This window comes from Falco peregrinus, chromosome 1, assembly GCF_023634155.1.
Source record: "Falco peregrinus isolate bFalPer1 chromosome 1, bFalPer1.pri, whole genome shotgun sequence".
NCBI lineage: Eukaryota > Metazoa > Chordata > Aves > Falconiformes > Falconidae > Falco > Falco peregrinus.
Window position 1 is genome coordinate 129,882,563 of NC_073721.1, and position 22,958 is coordinate 129,905,520.

General features: G+C 42.3%; 1 protein-coding gene across 10 annotated transcripts in view; it reads left to right on the forward strand.

Annotated features, from left to right (window-relative positions):
- MYO9A (myosin IXA) overlaps window positions 1-22,958 on the forward strand; it is a 184,219-nt gene that overhangs the window by 95,309 nt on the left and 65,952 nt on the right. For all 10 annotated transcript variants that reach the window (XM_055818976.1, XM_055818992.1, XM_055819003.1 and 7 more), the window contains 2 exons: window positions 12,123-12,239; window positions 21,319-21,453. In XM_055818976.1, the coding sequence (XP_055674951.1) occupies window positions 12,123-12,239; window positions 21,319-21,453 (252 nt within the window). The remainder of the gene's footprint in view (window positions 1-12,122; window positions 12,240-21,318; window positions 21,454-22,958) is intronic.

A 22,958-nucleotide genomic window follows, 5' to 3' on the forward strand; every position in this document is an offset into this window, starting at 1 on the left:
CCACAGGCTCGTTTTCTGGAAGAGTTTTATTTCAGGAAGAGAGGGTGGGTATTTTTCTTTCTTGATGTGTTACAGATGACACTTTCTAACCATGCTGTCTAGACCAGAAGGCTTTGACTTCAGTCTTTTCAGGAAGATGATGCTTGTAACCGCATGACTCCACAGCTGAGACAGAAAACAGCTAACAAGATTTTGTTGGTTTAGTTTGGGTTTGGCTGTAACCTGGTGCTTTTTATGAAAAGTATGACCGCAGCATATCACATATTCAGCTACAATATGACAATATTATAGACAGGGACTTGCAAAGTGTCTTTAAAAATAAATAGCAGGCAGGCTTCAGTCTGTGATGGGGATGATTGGTCCCCATCTGTCCTCTTCCAAGTCCTGCCTATCACTAGCTGAGGTACAATAGGTGGGTCCTCAACACCCACGGAAGACTTTTTTGTTTCACATTTTCCACTTCATTTTCCCCATTTACATGCATCTAACAACAGGAGGACACAAGTCAGGAGGGAGCAGGTTGCCGGAGCATGCAGACACCACCTGTTATTTCCGGGGAGTCGTGTCAGCACAGGAACAGCCTGAGCAGTCTCAGTGGGAACGTAGGCAAGAGAGGAAGCAGTGTAAGAATGAATGCATTAACTCATGACAAAGACTGCAATATTAAAAATGTTTTTATTTAAAAAAATACTATATTTTTATTTAAAAAATAACTAGTGATTAATGGTTTCTTATTTGCTAGAGTAGCAGGTAAGCTAGTAGCTCTGAAGGGCTTTCTTGTCAACCTGATGATACCCTGATGCAGGAAGACTGTCTCACTGGACAAAGCCATTGATTTGACTTCTCCTGCTGTGGCTGGGATTTTTTGGGAAGGGGGTTGGCATAGTTTGGGAGAGCCCCTGAAAATACCTCTGAGTCATACAGTCTGGCAGGTTGGAGATGGACCTTTTGTCTAAGGAAGGTGGTTGTGAAGGTACTGGGAGACTGGTCCTAGAGAAGGGAGAGCACAAGAAAAATTAAAAACCAGTATTTGATATGTAAAGCTGGAAACTAGTACCAAAAAGAAAAAATGTGTCTCAATCTGAGAACTTTATAACTGATTGAGTGAAAAAATTCTGCAATGCCTTCATGTTTCAGTGTTGTATTGGACAACAATTTGGTATTGTATTGTAGTGACATTCCAGTCTATTTTTTCTCATTGAAAAATCCACCCATAAGTTCTGGAAAACTTCATTGACACTTGCATCTCTTGGATAAAATCCATTGGCAGTACAGCATGCTGCCTCGGCTCCGGGGTGATGGTGGAATGTTTCTGCCAGGACATGGCAGCCAGCCGGGAAGACAGGAGCCAGCAGCTGTGGGTAGTGCAAGGCTTAGGGGTTTTAGTTTTGTTTTAAGTATATAGTTTGCAGGTACATTTGTAGAGGTAAAATATAAAAATGAGTGTTTTCGGGAAAGTTTACTGCATTTTTTAAATTAACTTTTTTTTTGTAATTGTACTCGCATTTTTCACTCTTCTTCCAATGATGCTTTTAAATAAATTTTCCTCCTCTTTAATCAAACATAAAAATCATTAAAAAGAACCTTTTGCAGGCTGGAGTCAGCATGGTGCGTTAATGATTAGAGTTCTCTTAGGAAAAGCAAACATGAGAATGACAGGATTTTAATATGATGCTAAGATAAAATACGAGTATGGAAAATTACATCATACTTATCCAGCCCGAGTATGATATAATACTCCTTGATGCCAAGATAGGGATTAAGCTAGAGTCTGATATCCTGCAAGAGTACTTTCCTCTGGGTGTTAAGCCTCTGTTTTAAAAAAAAAAAAAAAAAAAAAAAGCTAAGCCTGCCTGTCTCAGCCTATGTCCCGTGACCCAGAGGGTGAACCACAAAAGCTGCTTAATCTATCTCCCGCCGCAGGACATGGCTGTGAATGTAAACCAGACGCACGATGTATTCTGTCATAAATAGAAAGCCAGCAGGAAACCATAATTCTGTGTCCACACACACATGTGACTTGGGACCTGCCGAACAGGCTGAAGCTGATGTGAGATAAGAATGAGACACTAAAACCTGCATTTGGACAAAAAGAGGGATTTAGGCCGTGCCTAATTCCAGCAATTTATAGGTTTTAATCTATTTTTTTCAAATCCAAAAACGTTTTCCCAACTTTGGTGGTGAACTGTAGAGGGGATGCTGTGTGCCAGCAGGTTTTGTGTGCAGTGCTACTATACTTCATCACCATCCTCCTCGTTTTCTGCTCCTTCCCTCATTTAGCTGTGCTTCACAGCTACGTGTCTCTCCCTTCAGACGCTGCTCCCTCTCAGGCAGGAGGGGTAGACCCAATGAGCCACCCTCGGCAGCTGTCTCCTGACTGTACAACGACAAACCCAAGCTGAAGCCACCTGACATAGGGTGTTTTTTCAGCCCTCATGGAGCAGTAACAGTGTTGGAGATATGAAAATTGGATTTTAATAGTATTTTAGCAGTAGCTACTTGCCCAATGCTAGCACTCTTATTAGTAGCTGGCAGCCTTAAGCCCTATTCAAATAAAAGTATATTTTGAGTCTGTTTTATTTAGTCATGTGTTTCATGACTGCTGCAGAGATTGTCACCAGGATGCCCATGTGTGCTGTTTTCAATTGACTGCGTGTCCAAGGTTTACTGAGGGTGGGAGATTGGCGGCTGTTCCTGCTCGTTAGACCCCTTCATGAGATACAAATCAAGTGCGTTTGGAGAGCTTGAATAGCTCTTGGTTTTGCTTGTTCTAATCTCGGATAAATCCTATTCCTGGTAGTGGCAGCTCTTCACACTGGCTAAGCATTGCTAATATTTTTCTTTTCATTTTTTTGAGAGAAAAATGTGGATTTTTTTAGAATAGAAACTGATTTATTGCGTAACTTATGCACACAGCGTAATTTTGTTGAATAGATACTGTGAGTCAAATAAGAAAACAAATACACTTTTTTCCCGATTTTTTTTTTTTCCCCCCCGTTTGAAAATTATATATATTGCTCAAACCCACAGAATTGATTGAAAGAGGGAGGGAGGCATCATCAGATGATGTTAGCTAAATACCATAGGCAAAAATTCAGTAGATATTAAAATGTGGTGTTTTTCCTCTGAGTCATCCCAGAATAAGACATTTGTGTTACAGTAAGTACAGATGTAATTATGAAGCCAGATTTTACCTTAAGAGAATAAATGGGGGGGAAATGGGAATGGCTGATAAGGATTTTGAAACAGACATCAAATGATAACAAAGATCAAATCCTGTGTATGATAATGGCTCACAGAATTATTTTTTTTTTTGTAGGATATCAACAGGTTCCTGGGATTTAGTGCCAAATCCCTGAGCAGAAATGCCAATTGATTCATCGGGTAATGCACTGAAATTTATTCCACATATTAAAAGAAAAATAAACAAAGCCCCCATAGAACCACTAAAAAAATATATACACATTTGATTTTTGGAGGGATTTCCTGAAGAGGAAGAATCTTAGTGTTGCCTTTCCATGCACCCCCACCCCAAATATTTCATTGGAAGCACCTTTCATCCTTGTATAGAAATTATAGGAAGTCTATCAAAGGCCCTGAGGGAGAAGGGGATATTTCCTTTCTTCCTGTGTTCGTATCTTATTTCCTGAAGAGAAGAGGAATCTCTGTTTCTATTATACACAATCAGAAAACGTTATTTTGTGATGCCTGGCTTTACTGAAATAACTTTATTCCTGCCTTTGTGTTTTACACCAAGTCTTGCAGACTTCACAGTCAGAAAGAAATTTTTCTTGTCATCCTGGAATTACTCGAATTGGTGGTTTTTTTTAAGTATTTGTCGACAGGGATCTGAAAGGAGAGCATTGCTTGTTTTCTTCCTAGAGGGCAGGAAACCCCCACGCACACATGTGTTCAGGCACGTGTTATGGAAGAGCTGGTGGGTCACGAGGAGAGAAAGAATCCATAGGTAGTTTCTACAGCTGTATCAAGATCATTTGTATTTTAACAAATAAATTTCTGGGGGCTATTGCAAGTTCTTATGGGGAAGTTCACAAGGAGAGTTGCTTGCAAAGCCAGACTTTTGGGGATGGGTGAGTTTTGCATTTGTAGGGAGCACAGGTGCTGGCAATGGGTGTATCCAGTGTGAGCAAATAACACTTATGTCCATCACCAGGTACACGCACACACAGGCTCTAGGGGAAATGCTGAAAAACTGGAGGAGGAAAGCACTGTGGTTAACAAGGCAACAAGTCTTCTAGCTAACAGCAAAGCAACAAGTCATTGGTGTCTTCTAACAAATCTATTCTAGATCCAACAAATTTTCCAGAGGTGTGCTTGAGAAATGGCATTTAAACAGCCAGTTTTCAAGTACTTACAGCTTTTAGAAAATCTGGGAATGGGTACACTGACCTCGCTCCCATGTCTGTGGTATTGTCTGGTGAAAAACTGGGATTTAATGGCATAATGCTGACAGAAAGTAGTTGAAGGTGTAATAACATGTTGACCAACTGAGTCGTTCAGCATCTCTTTATGGATGTTTCATAGATTTGAATAATCCTGAAGAAACAGGATAAGGGTTGCACACTGACACAGTTAATAAACTTTATGGAGGGTTAATCTCATTAGAGCTTTAATTCAGTTTGATGCTTATGCTTACTCTCCAGTTCTATTTTGTAAGTCTGCTTCTCATTAACTCAGTCTGTACTTAAGAACTGGGATCCAAAAACCTAGCTCTGGGTGCCCAGACCCTTCATAAGCTGCATTTTTTTTACAATAGTGACCCAAAATAGATTGCTGCTGCCCAATATGCATGCATTAAAGGGCATTTTTTTCTGTGCAAAATGCTCTTTGGGTTTTTCTGCCTCACTTTTCTAGAGAGGAGTGTGCAGTGTCTCCTGCGCTTGGGAGGTAGTCGTGATGGAGTGATGCTCAGCATCCCTCCTGAGCAAACTCAGTGGCTGTTAAGATGTAATTGCTTTTTTTATGAACTGGTCATAAGAGCTGCCTGTACCCAGATACCCATCACCCAGCCTTTCTGTTCTGTTTGTCCAGGATCAGTTTATCTCATCCTTTGCATTAGCAGTGAGGGAAGATGGGCAGACCTCTCAATGAGCTAAGATGTTTAAAGTCTTTAGAGATCTGTAGCTGTCTCTCAGACACCACTTGGGAATCATTTCTTACGCAGAAGTGATCAGCACATCAATATAGCGCACTTTCTAAGCAATAACGAAAGGGATAAACTTGGCTTTGCTTCTGCTTCTTTTTCATTTTCTGAGTGTACGTGTAGAGTGATGCACTGCACATAAATGGTTATTTATTTTCTGCAGGCTTTTTTAAAACAAAATGTTAGTGAAAGTGTTTATGCTAGTTACAAGAGCCCTTCATGCTATGTTTTTGTTTGGGTCAAAAATGTTTAAAGTTGAATGTTGGAGCCCGGTTGCTGTTCCAGATACAGTCAACTGTTTGTTTGGTTTGGATGGAGTAACTGTGGGGAGAGGATCTGGCTTTTGTATTTCAGTATCACTCTGGATCTTGCTGGAGTTAGTGGGGTCCATACTCCAGTAAATGCTCATCTTGGCGATGGAAGCGTTTGATTAAAACCACATAGCTTCCCACAGCATCTCGATGGTTTTTCCTGCAGCAGGGTCTGTTTGTCTTCTGCTCCCCAGGACGTGCAATCACCGGGATATTGTTGCAGTTACTGGTGCAGTAAACTGGTGCTCCTTGCCTTTCAAAGCCTTTCGACATTTGTTTCCACCCATCTCCATTCCTATGTCCATCCATACTCCAGGCTTTATTTATTCCCCATAGTCTGACAGACTTACAGATACTTGGGGTTTTGTTATTGGAGTTGAGCTATTGCTCGCCCTTGCGCATCTGTTAGCGAGTCAGCAATATAGATGCTGAATCCAGTAAGGATCATGGGTTGCACGCTGGGGAGATGATGTGAAAATGGCTCTAAAAGGTTACCTGGGCATCTGCCAGGAGGGCAGGGCACCAGGGTGGCCCTCAGAGCCTGCAGTGGTGCTGGGGGGAAAAGGAGGTGGAGAAGGATGAAGATCTGTCCGGTTGTATGTGGGCATCTCTTCCCCGTGCGCCTGGCTGAGTCATCTGTTGGTTTTACGCGGAGATGAGTCCAAAAGCAGCGCAGAGCTTGGCGCATCTTCTGTACTGGGCTGTGTCAAGAAGGTGAAATCAAGAGCTGTGTTTGATAAGGGTACCGTAAATTAAGCCTTCCTTGAGCACCAAACCCAGCCAGCCATGTAAATAGAAAGTGGACTGAGCTCAGTTTGGTTGTGACGGACCACCTTGCTGGCAGCCTGCGCTCGCTTCAGGATGTGTTTTTGGGATAGAAGGGTCCCCATTGGATTATGTGCTGTACGTATACATATCTTAAGTGCTGGTGTTGCCCCTACACCAGCCAGTGCCTTAGTACGCTGTTGGGGTCAAAGTGCGGGAGGTACCTCCTGGTTTTGGCTCCAGGACCAAGTCCGGAGTCCAGAAGATCTGTGACATTGCAGTGCCAGCACAGACTTTGCACAAACATGGGCCCGAGTTCTACTGTTTCTGGCAGCCCTGCATCTCCAAGAAGGTCCAGGGAGACATGCAGGGGAAAGAAAGTTCGAAAAGAAATTGGAAGCGCACAGTGTTTTTTCTAATGAATTTTTGAGAGTTGGTGCATCCAGCACACAACTGTACAGCAAAGGGGCCCAGCTGCTTGTGCAGCACTACAGATGTGGCAGTCCCAGCTTTTTTTGGTATTTAAAGCTGCAAAGTTCAACTGGCAGCTTGTAGGATGAAATTGCTCCCTTAGATTTAATTTTTTTAAAAAAAAACCAAATTGTGTCAGGGTGAGTAAAAAATTGCTGGGTGAACCAGGGTTTTGGGAAGTGAAAAGGGTGCTTTAATCTTGGTTATCTGTGTGTATGCTGTGGTTTCTGAATATGCAGCACAGTGGAAGAAACCATCATTCTGGCATTTATTAAAAATATTTTTTTTTCTTAAGAGCTATACTGGCTCTGGTCATCCTTCTCCCCCCCCCCAGGCTTTAACAGCAGCCAACAGAAACAGTGCAAAAAAAAGTGTATTAAAATACCACTATTTACATCATCACATACAGCTTTTTTCTCTTCATGAGTTTTTGCTCTTCATGAGTCATTGGTTCTGTGAGAGAAGATGGTATGGGACTGTCTAATGCAAAGATGGTATTGTTATAGCAAAGAAGCCTATAAAATTCAAGTTTCATAGATAATAACTAAAAAATACTGATTTTTTTTTTTTAATTCGATTGCAACCAGCAGAACTATTTTAGGGAAAGGGAAGAAATTTTTTTAATTATTTTTTTTTAAGCAGACATACTATTTAGATTGTTAATGCCTCTTGGTTTTGTTTGATGGTGGTTTTTTTGGGGGGGTGGGGTGGGTTTTTTCGTTTTTTGTTTTTTGTTTTGTTTTTTTTTACTTGACACACTTGTTTTCCCATTTATAAATTTTGGGGGGGGGAGGTGTAATCCTTTTGCTTTTCCTGAATTATCAGGGTACCATCAAATATTTTGAATAATGCCAGCAGAAAAAGACCTTTACTCAGAGTTTCACATCTCAGTTGAGTGCAGAATAGCAGGAGTAAGAAATCCTGACCCTGGGGTGGGGAGCGGTGGTGATGTAGGGACAGCAGCAGGCAGAAGATGCGTTCCTATATGTTTAGAGAGTTTGTAATCTTATGAATTAAGAATCTACTGAGCACATACAAATGTGTTTTACAGAGGCTTTTAATTTGAGCAAATTTGGTTTTCTTAGATTATATCTTTTGCCGCCTCTAAAACACAGGCTGTTGCTGCCGAAACTCTTTAAGTCCTTGCTCCAAAACACTTCAAAGAGAGATTTTAATTCTTAAGTCTGTCTTCCCCTTGATACTTATGGCAGATGTTTCCCAAGTATATCTATTTTTAAGGTAGCCTGAATCTGATGCCTTTTATGAAAACTTTCAGGCCAATTAATTTGACAATACAGTCTTACAAAGAAACCCAGATATTTTAATCCAGAAGTTGGCCAACCCCAACAAGTAGCATTTCTAGCATATAATAAATAAAATACATATCTTTGCAAGCCTGCTAAGCAGGAAACCTATTGATTAAAACCTTGCCTTCAGATTATTTCCTGAATTGCCAAGTTAAAAAGTGCATTTAAGATAGATCTTGTTTTCAAGTCAGCAATATTTTCGTATGTGTGCAAGATGTTGCGCTCGCTTTGATGCCAGAGAGATTTGCTTTGGTGTTGCAGGAGCTATTTTTATTTTGCTTTGTGAGTGAAATAAAAATGGTTTGATGAGTGCCACAGTGTTCCAGATCTGCCTAAATGTCATGTAACGACACTTACAGAAGAGACAAGAAGCTGTAGGTGACTACCTGAAGACAATCCATATGTAATATTTCCTATAAATTTCAGACAATATTCACATTTAATATATGTAGGATAATAAAGACAGGAATAAATATATACCCGAATAACTATAGGAGCAAATGTTCAAGCACTTATTTGAAATGCCATGCTGCATAGGAGTGGATGTAAGTGCATGGTGCAATCCTTCCTTGAGTCACAAGCCAGAGTGCCTGGAGTGTCGCACACCAGGTCGTGATGTGAGCAGCAGGAATGGCGGGGCAGGCTGAGCATCCTTTACCCTGCCATGCCTCTGCAGCTTTACCCTGTTGAACAGAAAAAGAAAAAGCAAAACATATGGAAAAGGACAGCTGTACAGGGTGGGGTTTATTTATTTTTATTTCAAGGGTTTTATGGACTAGTGGTGTTTTGAGCTGTCTGCATGGTGGCATATGGCAATGCAAGGTGAATGGCTTAAATAAAAAATATAAGTGGAAAACTTGTTTTCAAAGCGGGCTATTCCAACAATTTGGAGGGAAATGTGAAATCGTACTCTTGAAATTGCAGCAGCTCCTTAATTTGAAAAGAAATAATATTCACTGATGATCTTCATGTTAGGTAGGTTGAGATTTGTTTAGGATAGTGAGGGGCTTTATTTATAATGTAACATCATCCAGGATCTATTCTAAAGAAAAATTTATTTAAATGGAAAAAAAACCACAAAACTTGAGTCATATGAAATAGGTTAATGTTTTTGCTGATACGTTTTAAATGAATGTTGCAAGAAGGCAAAGTGCTGTCTTCAAATCTTCAAGCCAATTAAAAATGCCTCATTTTAGAAAGCTGCTGCCGGTTGGGTACTGCAGCCTTCGGGTGCCGTGGATGTTGGATGCTGGGGACTTCATTCCCAGTGCTGGTGGACATTGCTCCTCATGAGCAGGTCCATCAGGGGTGGGGAGCTGAGCTTGGAGAGCCCCTTTTGGTGGGACTCCATAGCACCCAGCAGCACTGGAGCAACTTGGGTGTCCAAAGTCAGATTTTTAGCTCTGTGTGTGGTGGAAATCCTGCAAGGAGACTGCGAGTATCTGGCAAAGCAAGCATCCCAGTTTCGGCACCGCTGCATTTCATTGTTTGGGGAGCGTGCAGGGTGCAGCGCTGTTTTTCACACCACCACAAGTCTGCTCTGATGGCACATCTGTTGAGGAATTCTCCAGATTTGTTGGTAAAACAGAGAGAAGAAATTGGCTCATAAGGAGCCAACAAATTTGCAAATGAAATCTACGTATGTGTGTGCTCTGCTCTGCCCTGCCTATGTTCTCTGTATGTTGCTTTACTGAGAGTTTCCTATCAGGTCTTACAATACAGCCATCACTTCTAAAAATAAATATTGAAGAATCTGAGACCTGGGCTGTTGATTGTGGTTTTGAGTCCCAAGTGTAGCAAGGAAAGCAGCTCTCCGTGGGTTGCCCTTGCCATGTAGCTGAGGTGGAAGAGCCATGGCTTACAGCCCACCCTGAACATCCCTGGAGGAAACTGGGCAATGCTGGCATGGTGCAGGCTTAATGATGTCCTCATCTATTTTAGAAAAAAGGAGGATAATTCAGCAAAGACCTGCACATCCCCTGTAGCCTCTAATAAAAGGGGGAAAGAAAAGTATTGCAATATAAACCCATGTGTGACGGTATAGAGGAAACGATGCTGCTGTTTGTGGTCTTTAAACAGAAATGGTTTTCCTTTCTAATTGCATGCCTTTGTGTTGGAGCAGTTAATTGGGCTGCTTTACGCTAGGACAAAGCATGATGGCAGCGAGAAACATTCCTGGGTCTTGGCCTTGGTTTTTCCCCAGAGACTGAATTTTTCTGGTGTGACAGTGGCACTGATTGTTTTCCAGCTTTATCCAATCAAATAAGATGAGATGGAGCATGGAGTGAGAGAATGGTCTTTAAATTTTTTATTAGTCACTGAAATATTCCCCCACATTTTGAGAAAATGTGAAAAATAAAAACGACAGAAAAAAAACCTTCAACCCTCCCATGCTGCTTGTAATAAAAACAGCAAAAAAACCCTCCCCAAAACCTTTTCTTCAGTAAAGGGAACAAAAACCAAGTTACTGGAGACTAGACCTGTTTGGATTGCTAAATGCCAGCTGCTTTCCAACACTTGTTGGATAGCTCAGACATTTCAAGAGCTCACCCTTAGTCTTTAAAAGTGCTATTTTGGTTCTGCGCTACAAATCCTTTTGGTCCTGTTGCTCATCTGTTTTCATGGTATGCTTGGTTTTGGTTTGTAGCAATGCTTTTTTGGGGCAAGCAAGCAATTCCTTCTTAACTGTTGTGATATTTTGTAATTGTCCTTGCAACGTGGCTTATCTAACTTTTTTATTCCCCCCGAGCAACGGTTAGCAGCGTACAGAGGCTTATGTACAATGTGAGCTCACGAGCATCTGCAGTTGCGGACCACATTACTGCCTTCTCCTGTTCCAAGTTGAGAGGGCGAGAAAGCGACACGGTGTACTGGATTAATTGCACATTAAGAGCAAAATGTTGGCAGAACAGCTTGTGTTCGCACTAAAAAAATGCTCTCATAAAGAATTAAAGGGAAAAGAGGTGGGAACAAGCTAATTGAAGAGAAATGATGCTACGTGAGCATTATTCTTTTGCTTTGGGTCAGTGAAATAAGGCCACTCAGGTGATGTCCCTTGAAGGGAGGGTTCTTGGGAAGGACTACAAGACAAAGTGTGACAAGCCACTGATTCGTTGTAGTTCAAGGTCTCAATGTGTGAACCTTCTGTTCCCTTGTTTATTCTTCTACAGTGGCTAAAATGAACTGAAGTTTAACAGTTACAGCTGGTGTCATAAGATTTTAAGTGACTAGTATGTACCAAAGCACTCCAATAAAACTCAAGGTAATAGTTTAAACCAAGGAAGAATCACAGGCAGCAAGAACAAAGATAGCCCTTAAATATGAATTATGGCTTTAGGGTTACGTATGTAGGTGCCTGTCCCGAAGCACACGTGTTTGGGAAGGTGCAGCCCAGGCACCCTCCCTGGATCTTGGTTGTCATCACTGTTGATCCAGCAAAATCTCTTTGCATTGTGGGCCGTGAGCACTGTGGTAGGAATGGCCTTTCTTCCAGAGGTTTTATTCCGCTTGCCAGGAGAGCTGTTGGAGGAGCAGTCAGTCGGCCTGCCCTGATTTGTAGCTCATGTTGGCAGTACCTGGGAAACAAAGTTTTCAGTAACGCTCACAGATTTACTGTAGGGGGTTTAGCCTGCCCTTTTGTAACCCTTCGGCTGGTACCAGGCACTGCCTGCCCAGCGTGTGCTTTCATGTCACTTGTTGTCGTTGCTGTGCAATGTCCACCCACCTTTCTTTCTCCCTGAATAAACTCTTCAATGATCTTGGTGATGTTAAATATGTATTTTTAAATTTTTTAATATATTTTTAATATTTGTATAGTTTTTATTTTCTTTTCACTGATGGGATTTATGGTGTGATCTCGTGCATCATCTGCTTGAATGCACCAAAAGAAACCAAGCCAAAGTCAGGGGGCATGTCGCATGGCCCTGGGATTGCAACCAACACCCAATGGCATCAGGGCCATTGGCGTATGCAGCATAAATTAAAATAGCGGACAAAAGCTTTGGCAAGGGAGAAATATGAAAATCGGATGTGGGAGCTTGAGAAGCAAACCCTATCTTAGTGGCAGGCATCACTTCCAATCAGCTTTTTTCATTTCCCTTTCAGGCTGTGACAGTGCGAAACTCCATGGCTAAATCGCTGTACAGCGCCCTGTTCGACTGGATAGTGTTCAGAATTAACCACGCACTTCTCAACTCAAAGGACGTGGAAGAAAGCACCAAGGTAACATCTTGCCAGCTCTTTTGGCTGTACTCTTGTGTTTTTAAAATAGGTAACTACAGGATAAAACATTACCCAAGCACATCACTTAACATGAAGTTAATTTTTCCTCGGTTAATACTTTAGACTGAGTACATCGTTACTTTAAGCGGCATTTGCTGAGCCGGGAAGGGTGCAGTACCTTGAATAATATATCCCCACAGCAGCTGGGGAAGAGGTTTTGTTGTAGCCACAAAAGCCTGTTCCCCCACCCCCTCCAGAAGCCATGCCAAATAATTTTCCTCCTTGTGTGTGAAATATAGGACCGTATAAAAATGAGGGGGGGAAAAAAGGGAAGCCGTGCTAACTGGAGGTGTTTTGATGAAGTTGCTCCATGAAAATAAACAAGCTGTGGTGTCCATAGGTACTGAGGTAGCACATCTACAACGAGCAGAAAAGTGAGATTAGGGGGGAAAAAGGTCCCGGTGGGAAGAGCAAAGCCAGTGCGGTGCTGACCCGCTTTCCCGAGGAATTGATGGAAAGGATGACGTGACGCTTCCTGCAGCAGCAGGGGCTGGATGCCGCGACCCAGGACATCCTTTCCCAAATCTTTCCTGCATTCATCCGTGCTCATTGGGAGCATGTGTTGGGAGGAGGCTGACCCCCAGAAGCATGGCTGTATGGGATGCAACCATGCACATGTGCACCTGCATCTTGCCAGCTACCCTGGGCCAGCAATGGGGGGTGGCGGGAGGGCAGGTTCAGGGGGGTTGTACATCTGAGCTGAACGTGCAGCTGCCAAAAGGAGGATAGTTTTGCAAAGTGCTAACATGAAGTTTGAATTATGTTTGTAGGACCAAAGTTGCAGAGGCTTGCAGTGTAGTTGGTCCTTTATGTAACTGCATAGAAATGCTTGCGGAGCCTAATTATAGACTGGCAATAAATACATGCATATAAAAGTTGGTAATATGCTTTTCTGACAAGAAAGGTTGTTAAAGCGAATAACATCCAGTGTGTCTTATGACTGCACGTGCTTCCTTCCCCTCTGTTTAATATTTTACCCAAAATGTTGTGTTCTTTCCTGATGTTTTTTTGCAAGTAATCAAAAGTTTTGTCTGGGCTGTCAAGAAAAAAAAAATCAAATTCTGTTCATGTATTTGGCAAAGCAGAAAAGGTGGATTTGTTTTGACAAGGAAATGCATCTCAAATACAGATTCATTTTTAATGATCCACTGACAGTTAAAAAACATCTGTTCCATGAGATTTAAATACAAAATCAGACTAGGACGCTATTGTTGGCTTAGTCAACATGTCTGTAATAGCAGGGAACAACAGTAGGTGTTTACGGGCCATTAAACTTTCGTTGCCAACCCCAAATCTCAGCAGGTAAGAGCCAGAACAGCCCAAATTTGTGCTGTTTGCCAGCATTGCTGCTGCATATTAACCCTCTGCTTTCTCCAGCCAAGAATGCTGTGCAGCGTAACCACTTTCACCCTGCCCATCTCCTTATATAGTCTCACAAATTCACAATTCACAGTTTTCTAACCCATTCTTTTTGCCCAGGATCACACAGTGTAGCCATAAGGTGCAGGTCAGGCAGCAGGCACCTGAGCGGTGCTGCCCTGCGCGAGGGATGCACTCAGCATCCGGTGCTGCAGGAACGTCAGGCTCCCGCTGGCAGAGGGGTCCAGCGAAGCGGTGCTGGGCTGTATGTTGGCCAGGTTTGCTGAAACAGGAAGGTAGTGCACAAAATACTGAGAAATATATATTTCTAGAGACAGGAGTGTAATTAATTTTCTCTTCAGAGTTCTCTATGAACGTTGATTGATTTTTCACAAGTCACTCCGAAATCATGAAAATGCACGAATCGTGCCCGTTCTATGGGTAGGGAGGTTAAAGAAGAGAGTGTACGTGTGTTGCACAGAGCTGCCGCGAGCGGCTTCTTTAAACATTGACTAGCTAATTTTCTGTCAAGTTGTTCCAGAGTCACCTCCTCACCCCTGTTTTTTTAGCCCCTGACTTGGGTCCTTCCAGCACAGAGGGAGGAGAAGCGCCTACCTGGACTGGGCAGGGCTGGGAATACCTGCTCCTTTGCTCTTGAGGAATGATGTCACTGCCATTGAGTGGCCAAGGACATCCCAGGCGCTGAGGCACCAGCCAGCAGTTACCACTCTTCTCTGCCCTAAAGGAACCAAGTTGATGCTGATTAATTTGGTTTTTCCAACCACTTCATAATCCTCTTGAAATCTTTTTCAGCTTGTGCTTGAAGAACCCCCAGATGAGGATATAGGTTCTTCTTAATCTCCCATATGTGGTCTTGAGGTTACGCAACACCAACGAGTAGCTGGAAGGTAGACTGGAGCAGGGGCATCTCTGGACCCTGGGAATACGTCCTTGCTGCAAGGCAGGATCTCAGCACTTGGATGATGTCTACTTGCTGGCATCTACCAGCTTCCTTAAAAAAAATCTTCTAAATGCACAGAGTCTCTAATTTATGAAAGAAAAATACAATCTTGCACCTCACCACAAAACGTTGCTGACTTCTGAGTTTGCAGTGGGTGAGCAGTATGACTCACCCTGCAGCAACTGTCCTCACTTAATCCCAGCCGCTTGCCACCAATATTCCTCTGACATTTAAGAAATATTCTGAAATAATCCTGTAGGTTGTAAAGGTTCAGGTTGTTAGATGGTGGATTTTTGGCAGAAGGCTTTCTTATATGACAGTTGTGTTTTGCAGAGGTAAAATAAGACTCAAAACCATCGGAATTCTGAGTATATATGGGAGAACTGCACCTGAAGTTGATGAGAAAAATTAATATTAAAGTATATCTCTTCATGAGTGTAAATTTTTATTTCAGTGGTCATGCTCAGCTGTCCTATAAAAACATTCATGGACACCTGTGCGACCTTCACAGACACTGGCTTGACCAGAGCTACCCTTCGTCTGGTTGCGGTAGCGCAGGGTTTTGACGTGAAGGCTGGAGGTTGCAGAAGACAATAAATACTTACGGATGCACATACAGCATCCGCGCAATCCCAGGTTTGCTCTCCACCGTGGGCTGTGGCAACATGTGCAGCCAGCCCAGCCTCCAGCAGCGTGCTTCTGCTGGGGCACAGCAGCTTTACCCCAGCCACCTGGGCAACTGGTGCTGGCCAAAACTCACATGCAGCCAGACTGGTGCCGGAGGTAACCGCCATGCAGGTGGGATGTGGCGGGGAGGCCGTTTATAACTAGTTAGGGCTATTTTATTGCAGGTGGACGAGGTGGTTTAGTGATAGGTGGGAAGAAAGAAGACCTAGATCCTAACAATGTCCAAACCCCAGGAGAATCTGGGACAATGGGAATGAAGACAATTTTCATATCCCAATTTGATGTCAGCAGTAAGAAGAAGATCAAAAGATGAAGCTGGATAAAAAAAAATAAACACCCAGCCGTCATTCTTCCACTGTTTTTCAAGCAAGTATTTGGAAGATGTAAATCAGACCTTTGATACCCAAATCTAGTTAAATGTACAGTGAATTATTTCGGGAAAACACAGCGGGATTTGGCTTATCTTGTTTGCTGATAGGATTTGTAGCATATTGTTTCTGTACTGAGTTGTGAATAAGTTATTTGATATGACTTGTTTTATGCTTGTAGCAGTGCTGCTGTGTATCAGTTTCACTCTGACTCCATTTTCCTTGGTCTTCTCTCTTGCTTTCAGCTTTTTTTGATGTTCTCATAATCCTCTACAAACTGTCTGAAATTTGACCTTTATTAACAAGGTCGAAGACTGTTCCTCCTCTTGAGAGCTAGATTATTAAACCTCAGAGAGTCTCTTATTTAGTTCCCCTTCTGTAAATTAGGTTAAGAATTGTTAAAGTCCATCTCGTTGCGTAAAATGATGATGTAGTGTAGATCATGGTAGACCAAAAAGCATTTCTTCCAAGGTGTTTTTTTTTTAATTTTTCCCATTGGTTCTTGTGAAGTGTCTTAATTTCTTCCTAAACACCCCTGCTGCTGTTTTCAGGTGAGGTGCTGTGTATGTGGCGATGGTGGTGAATGCTAACGCACGGCCTTGAAGAAAACTCGGGGTTGAATTCATGAAGAGTTCATGGCTATGAAGAAAATAAATTTAAAATTAATCAACTAGTTAATTTTTGGCTATCTGACCTGAAACAGAGGAAGAATTGCTGAACACAAAATGGGTTTAATGTGCATCTGTTAATTAGCTTTAGGTCCCAGTTTCCAAATTTGTAGCAAATCACTGCCTCTTCTGACAACGTAGATTGGAGAAGGCCTTTTAGATTTAGTGGTGACAGGGTTTTGGGTTGGTTTGATTTTGGTTTTTTTTTTTACAGTATTGGCTTTGGAATATTGTTTAAAAAAAGATATTTTTTTAAACACAGATAAAAAAATATTTTTCCCCAGATTTTGAACCAAACCTATTTGAGATTGCCAAAATATACTTCTGTGGTGGTTTGCCATCACAGTGTGTGTTGGGGTGACATAAATCAGCTCCAACGATTCTATTTATTAGTGGTTCGGGAATTAGAGAGCGTCTATTCAGGTGCTTTGAGACTGTCACTTGCCAAAAGCTCTTAAGGCTCCTGCTTGGTGTTTAAATGTCACAGCTGTGACATTTTTAGAAAAGCATGAGGTCACTTTTTATCATCTCAACCAGAAAGTCCTTACTGAGCCAGAGTTTGCCGAAATTCTGAAAATCCTTGTATACATACACTTATAATTACAGGAATTTTGCTATAGATTTGATATACTTAGTAATACGGTGGTCTGCCACAGGCTTGTCTGTGCTGTGTACTTGTTAATCTTAAATGTTAGTTTTGGTAAAGGAACAGCATTGACATGTAAACTAGGCTTGGCTAGTTGAGGTCTAAATCATATTATACCTTAGCATGATTTCCTTATGGCACTCATTCAAACTGTGAATTTGAAACTGGAGAATTAGAAGATTTGTTAATGTAAAATTCTTTTGATTATTTTCTTTAAATATTGGACTGCAAACTTCATCTTAAAAACAGCCAGATTACAGGCTTTTGTCAGGCGGTTTAACAAAATAATTTCATTTATGCATACCTCAATGAAAATAATTTTGTTTCACATTGATATAAGAAATGACTCTGTACTGGTAGATTTGGGCTGCTTTTATAATCGAAAAAGTGATATAACCCTTTTACATAGGTACCATGAGATTCTGAGGGGGGCAGCAGAAGGTAGGAAAATAGCCATAAATTCCCGATTTCTTGTTTTTAAAATCCTTACCAACTTACATGTGTTGGCCTCTTTCTTTCACAGGCTCTGTGATGCTGGCTCCTGCAGCAGAGGGCAGACAGCCTGCTTCACCGCAGAGCTCTGCCCTGCCTTGTCTGGCGTGAAACCCGTATCTCCATATGAACCCCACATCTCCAGTGTGTGTTCTGGAGGTGTTGAGGATGCAAGGAAAACACTTGGTTTTCCCTCTGTGACAATGCCAGGATTAATTCTCCTCCTCTTGTACGCGTGGTTTGATACCTGCAGTGACTTTGCTAAATACAGATATATTTTTTCTTAGTTCTATGCATTTTACCTGTCTGAGCTGGTTTAATTTCAGTTGTCAGCAAAAAATTATTAAAAGACAACTTCAAAATATAATATTTTTAACAGGATTCTTTTATAACTGAAATAACTATCAGGAAAAGGATGCTTGACCCTGGAGACGCAAGGAGTGAGGGCAAATCCCTCTGCCAAGCTCAGTCCTTGGTCTGGTGGCTTCCCAATTTCCATCTTCTGGTTGAGTGGCTGTTTCTCATGGGCATTTTGCCAAGTGATGTGAACTTCTGGGAAGCTGACCAAGGACCTTCAGTAGTCATCTTTGTCATGGCACGGGTAGGCGTGAGGAGGTAGACTCTGTCTGGCCCTGGGATAGGGAGAAAAGCCTGGACGAAGGGTAAAGTAGCCAAAGACCTCTTGGGAAAGTGGGTTAGGGTCTTACCAGTGTGCTTGTATGCTGCTTTGTTTATTGTGTTTTCACTTGTTCCGGCAGCCAAAGCCTGTATCGTGGGGAGGTTCAGCTCGGGAGCCGGGTGGCTGCTCTGCCCACGGCAGCTGCGTCTGCCCCAGCTGTAGGTGCGTCCCTGCTCGGGAGTCGAGCACAGAAGGAATATTTTCTTCCCACGTTATATGATCTGTTGAAAACAGACAAAGTGCAGCATAGATAGTCTGAGTGGTATCTCTGGCAGTGGAGTTAGGCTAGTCTTATGAAATCCAGAGTGCAGATAAGATCAATAAAATTAAAACCAGTGTGCCAACATTAAAGCCAGGTTGTTCTGAGGTGGTGAGGAGGGGGTGTTTCTCCTCCCTGCTTAAGGTTTGGTTCATTGACCAGTGCTCATGCTTTTACCTCTCTTAATATTTTTATTTAATTAATTGTAACGTATGAACAGAGCCCGTGTGTAAGTGAGATGGCTTTGGTTAGACCCCAGTGAGCGGTTCGCTAACGAACTGCCAGTGGAGCTCTCCATGCACGTGTCCTTCAGGCTCTTCACTCCTTTTCTGATGACAACAGGCTCGCTAGGTGAACACAGTCTGAGTTCTATTCGTAACTAATTATTAATTACTTGTTTAACAGAACAGTCATGTACAAGCTTGGAAATTGCAGCAAAAATTATACCTACTTAAGGCTCTTTTCACCCTGGCTCCCTGTGTCAGTGAGGTTTATCTGCTGTCACATCCCCATGCCCCTCTTCTGCTGGATTTACCAAATCCATCCAAAAGGCAGAGCGCTCAAGTTTTATGAAAACCAGTACCTACACAAAGTAGAAAGCTCCACGTTTCTACTCCCATGAAGGGAAGGAGGGATAATCTGAGCCAGGAGGTGATGGGTTGCACTTGCTTGTGGGCCAGAGTACATGTGACTGGGGGTCTGCTGCTGTGCCTTGCCTGGCTGGCATGGGGGAAGCAGGGTTGGTTCAGTGAGGGGGGAGGGGCAGGGGTTGCAAAGCAAGCTGTGAATTCACAGCAGCGTTGGCCTCGTTTTGCCAACAGAGAAAACCTTGGTGCGCTCATGTCTTCATGAGCATCTCAAGATGTTATTGTAGGTAGAGGGGAAAAAGGAAAGACTAAACAGGCTTTGGCTCTTCAATTTGGAGAAAAGGCTGGGCTGGGATATGGTTGAGGTTTGCAAAATTGTTAAAGTGGTGGGAAAAAGGTGATTTAGAACTGTAATTCACAAAATCGTGCAATTTATGTTGTGGGGTATGGATTTAGTAAAAGAAAACACTTCTCTATCATGAGCTTATAGAAGTTGGCCTGAGAGACTTGAGGGATCGTAGTGTCAGTGGGTTACCAAGAAGATGGGATGGGTACCTCTTCACACGTCTCTTGCCCGTGAACTAAAGGGAGCACAGAGGTGCCTTTCTATCTCCCTCATCCCAGGACTGTGGGTGGTGGTAGAAGAGGGGTTTGGACCGCAGAAGGGCCATGGTGACATACCTAGGTGTCGCAGGAGAAGAGTCAGAGATCGCCCAGGTCTGAGCTAGTAGTTAGTTTAATGAGTTCTAATCAGTAAATTTAGGTATGTAAAATATTAGTAAGTACAGATGGATTGGCGGTCAATACTTCACAGTTTACTACACTTAAAATTAGTGTGGGATGTGGAGATTATTGCTGAAGCTTACTGTGTGTACCTTAAATGTTACATGCATGCAAAGAATGTCACTTACCAACCCACTGATGCCTGGTGGTCAGCTAAGGGATGTCTCAGCCTCGAGGGGTAACCTTGAAAGGCTCCAGGGGACATCCCTGCCGTGCAGCCAGCGGCTGTGGAGGGAGAGCTCAGTGGGCCTGGAGGGCTGCAGATGCTCATAGTGTAAAGCAGGTGATTTGCAGTCACATTTTCTGCTATGTTACTGCAGTTTCAGCTGCTTATCAGCCCAGTTTCCAGCCAAACAGTTTTTTTTGGGTTTGGTGCTGAGCTGTAACAGATAGCCTCACACAGCAGGATAAACTGGTTGGGCTTACTTGCTGGGCACCTGCCTGCACCAAAGTTCAGGGGGTTTAAACGGGAGGAGTGTATCTGTCATGCCAGGGTGGGATGTCCTGCTGCCACGGCTGGAGGTGTTGGGCTGGTCCTGCAGAGCATTTCTTGTGTCCTGGTGGCAGGGGCTGGGATGGCTGTGCCAGAGCGTGGAGCCCTAGGACAGCGGTCCATGGGAAATGAGGCTTGGTTCCCTTCCCTGCTCAGAGACCTCCATTCAACGCAAGCAGTAGCCAAGTCTTTAAAGGGTGCAGAAGGCAGGGAAAGCACGCTCTTGGGTCTTTAGGTTAGAAAAGGAGCTTTTGTTTTATATGCTCAACAGCTCTGTGGCTTTAAGTTTTTGATTATGAAGGAAACTTACTCGGGATGGATTTGAGCCCGTTTTTGCAGCAGCATTACTATTTTTGCGTTCCTTTACAATCCCCTTCAGTAAGGCGAGAGCGACTCAACATTTTCAAAAATCAGTCCGTCTGGGTTATGCTTCTCAGTAGGAAACAGTCGTCTGATCCATCTGATATGCAAGGTGGATGTTTTATGTTTGATAGTATTGTACCTCTGACCAGACTTACTTTCCTTCATTGCAATGAATTATTTCCGTGCAAGCCCCTGCTGTGTACGTGTTTCTTCAGAAGGCTTGCAGCCCGAGCATGTTAGCTTAGACATCCTGTATTCCCCTTGTAAGCATGTTTCTCTGGACTGTCTTCGTGGTGTAAGCCTTTTTTTCCAAGCTCTATCCCCATTATCTCAAAAGATAAATACTGTCTTAAATCCAATAGAATAACTTGGAACTGGGTTCAAGTTTCTTCAAAGATGGCAATTTGTCTATAAATTAAAAACACCAAACCACTAACTCTAAAAGGACTTTTCTTTTAGAAAACAGCAATCTACCCAGATACCTAAAGTTACATGTTGTCTCTCTGATGTAGATGAAGTCTTTTAGATGGCATAGTATCAACAATTCTAGTAACAATTAAAAGTCCTGCTATTAAGTATGTTTAATTCTGTTTGTATGCTTTTGGTTATGTACTGTGTACAAATAATTCATTTATGGGATTTTATTCTAATCCTCATTCTTACTTTTCTTGCAGACTTTATCCATTGGAGTACTTGATATTTTTGGGTTTGAAGACTATGAAAATAATAGTTTCGAACAGTTCTGCATTAACTTTGCCAACGAGCGCTTGCAGCACTACTTTAACCAACACATCTTTAAACTTGAACAGGTAGGTCTGGAAATAATTTATTCTGACGCCAGTGAGTGTTGACATGAGTTTGTGGCACTGATGAGGTTCTGAAATTGTCCCTTTAATTCTTTTATGTTAAGGAGTGTACACTGAATTATTCAAATTTAACTTCTAATTTAACATATGACTTCCTGCTAACTGTAAAATAAAGTCCAGCCAGAGATTTGCTGGGTTTCAACAAACGTTTTGGGATGTGAGTATCCTGAAATGCCATGAAGACCTTTACCGTTGCTCTTTTGTCTCCTCATATGCTCAGAGGGCTCATCCATGAGCAATTTCTTTCTTGCCTTTGCTTGGACTTGCTGCTCTGTCATTTAATATCACATAAAAGTTATTTTTCAGCATCTGTTGAAAATGCCATCCCAATCTTCTGGCAGTTTTTTGCTTTCCAGTGTTAATTCATGGGAAGGGAGGGGAAATGTCCCTGTCATACGTGTTCTGTAAGGTCAGGCTTGAGGTCCTTATGACCTCTGTGAGCCATGGCAGATTAGGAGGGGTTGAACTTTAGGCTTTGCTTTAGGTTTGTTAAGACTGGGTGTTGCTTTCAAGCCTCAAATTAATGTGCTGAGAGAGATATAACAAAAATACAGGCCATAGTTTAGCAGGTAACATATATGATAAGATGGCATAGTCTATTAATTAGGATGGGAGGAGGCTTCTCCAAACACCATTTGTTATCTAACAACAAGCAAGACAAGAAAACTGCTAAAGTACATGTTGTTTCATGGATGCACAACATATAATTGGGCTGTCTAATGCAGGAAATATGTTATAGACCTTCAAAATTACCTTTTTTGTTTTTAATGCCAGTCTGCATGCCTTCCCTTTGGGTGAAATTCTCCTTTGGGTGAGGTCAAGGGAAATCCTCCTTATCATTAGTTTCGGTAGAGCTAGTATTTGATAAACAGTGTTCTGCAGTCTGAGTCCAGCTGAGATCAGAGAATTAAATCTGCCCTTCCCAGAAACCCTGATAGTTTCATTTTGGGCCTCTACAGTGTTATAAGAGATCTGAAAAGTAAGAAAAAAGAAGCTTTCTTGAGTATGAGAAGGGTCAGAAATAAGCAGTATAGCCTTGAATGGATCATTTGGGGAAGTTTGCTCCAGAGTTTGATGCTTCTCTGTTAATGCTCTTTTTTTTTTTTTTTTTTTTTTTCCTTCAAGAAAGTGGAGCAGAGCTGCTCAGACCTGTTTTTTAGGTCTTTGTATGTGGTTGTACCCTACTCAATAGATGCTTTAAGAAGTTAGTAGGACAACCTGTCTGTATTTCTAGGAATAGATCTGTTTTACCATTTTCTACCATAAAAATGCAAACTAAAAGACTATTGCAAAGCAAATACAGCTATTTTTTTTCTATAAATGTAACTGATAAGCTTTCTAGAAGAGGCTTGGGAGAGGAGGACCCTTCCTGAAAGCTGGAGAGAGATGGTACCTCAATGAGGTGGGATTTTGGGACATGAGGGTTTTGGCAGCCTCCACCAGTTTCA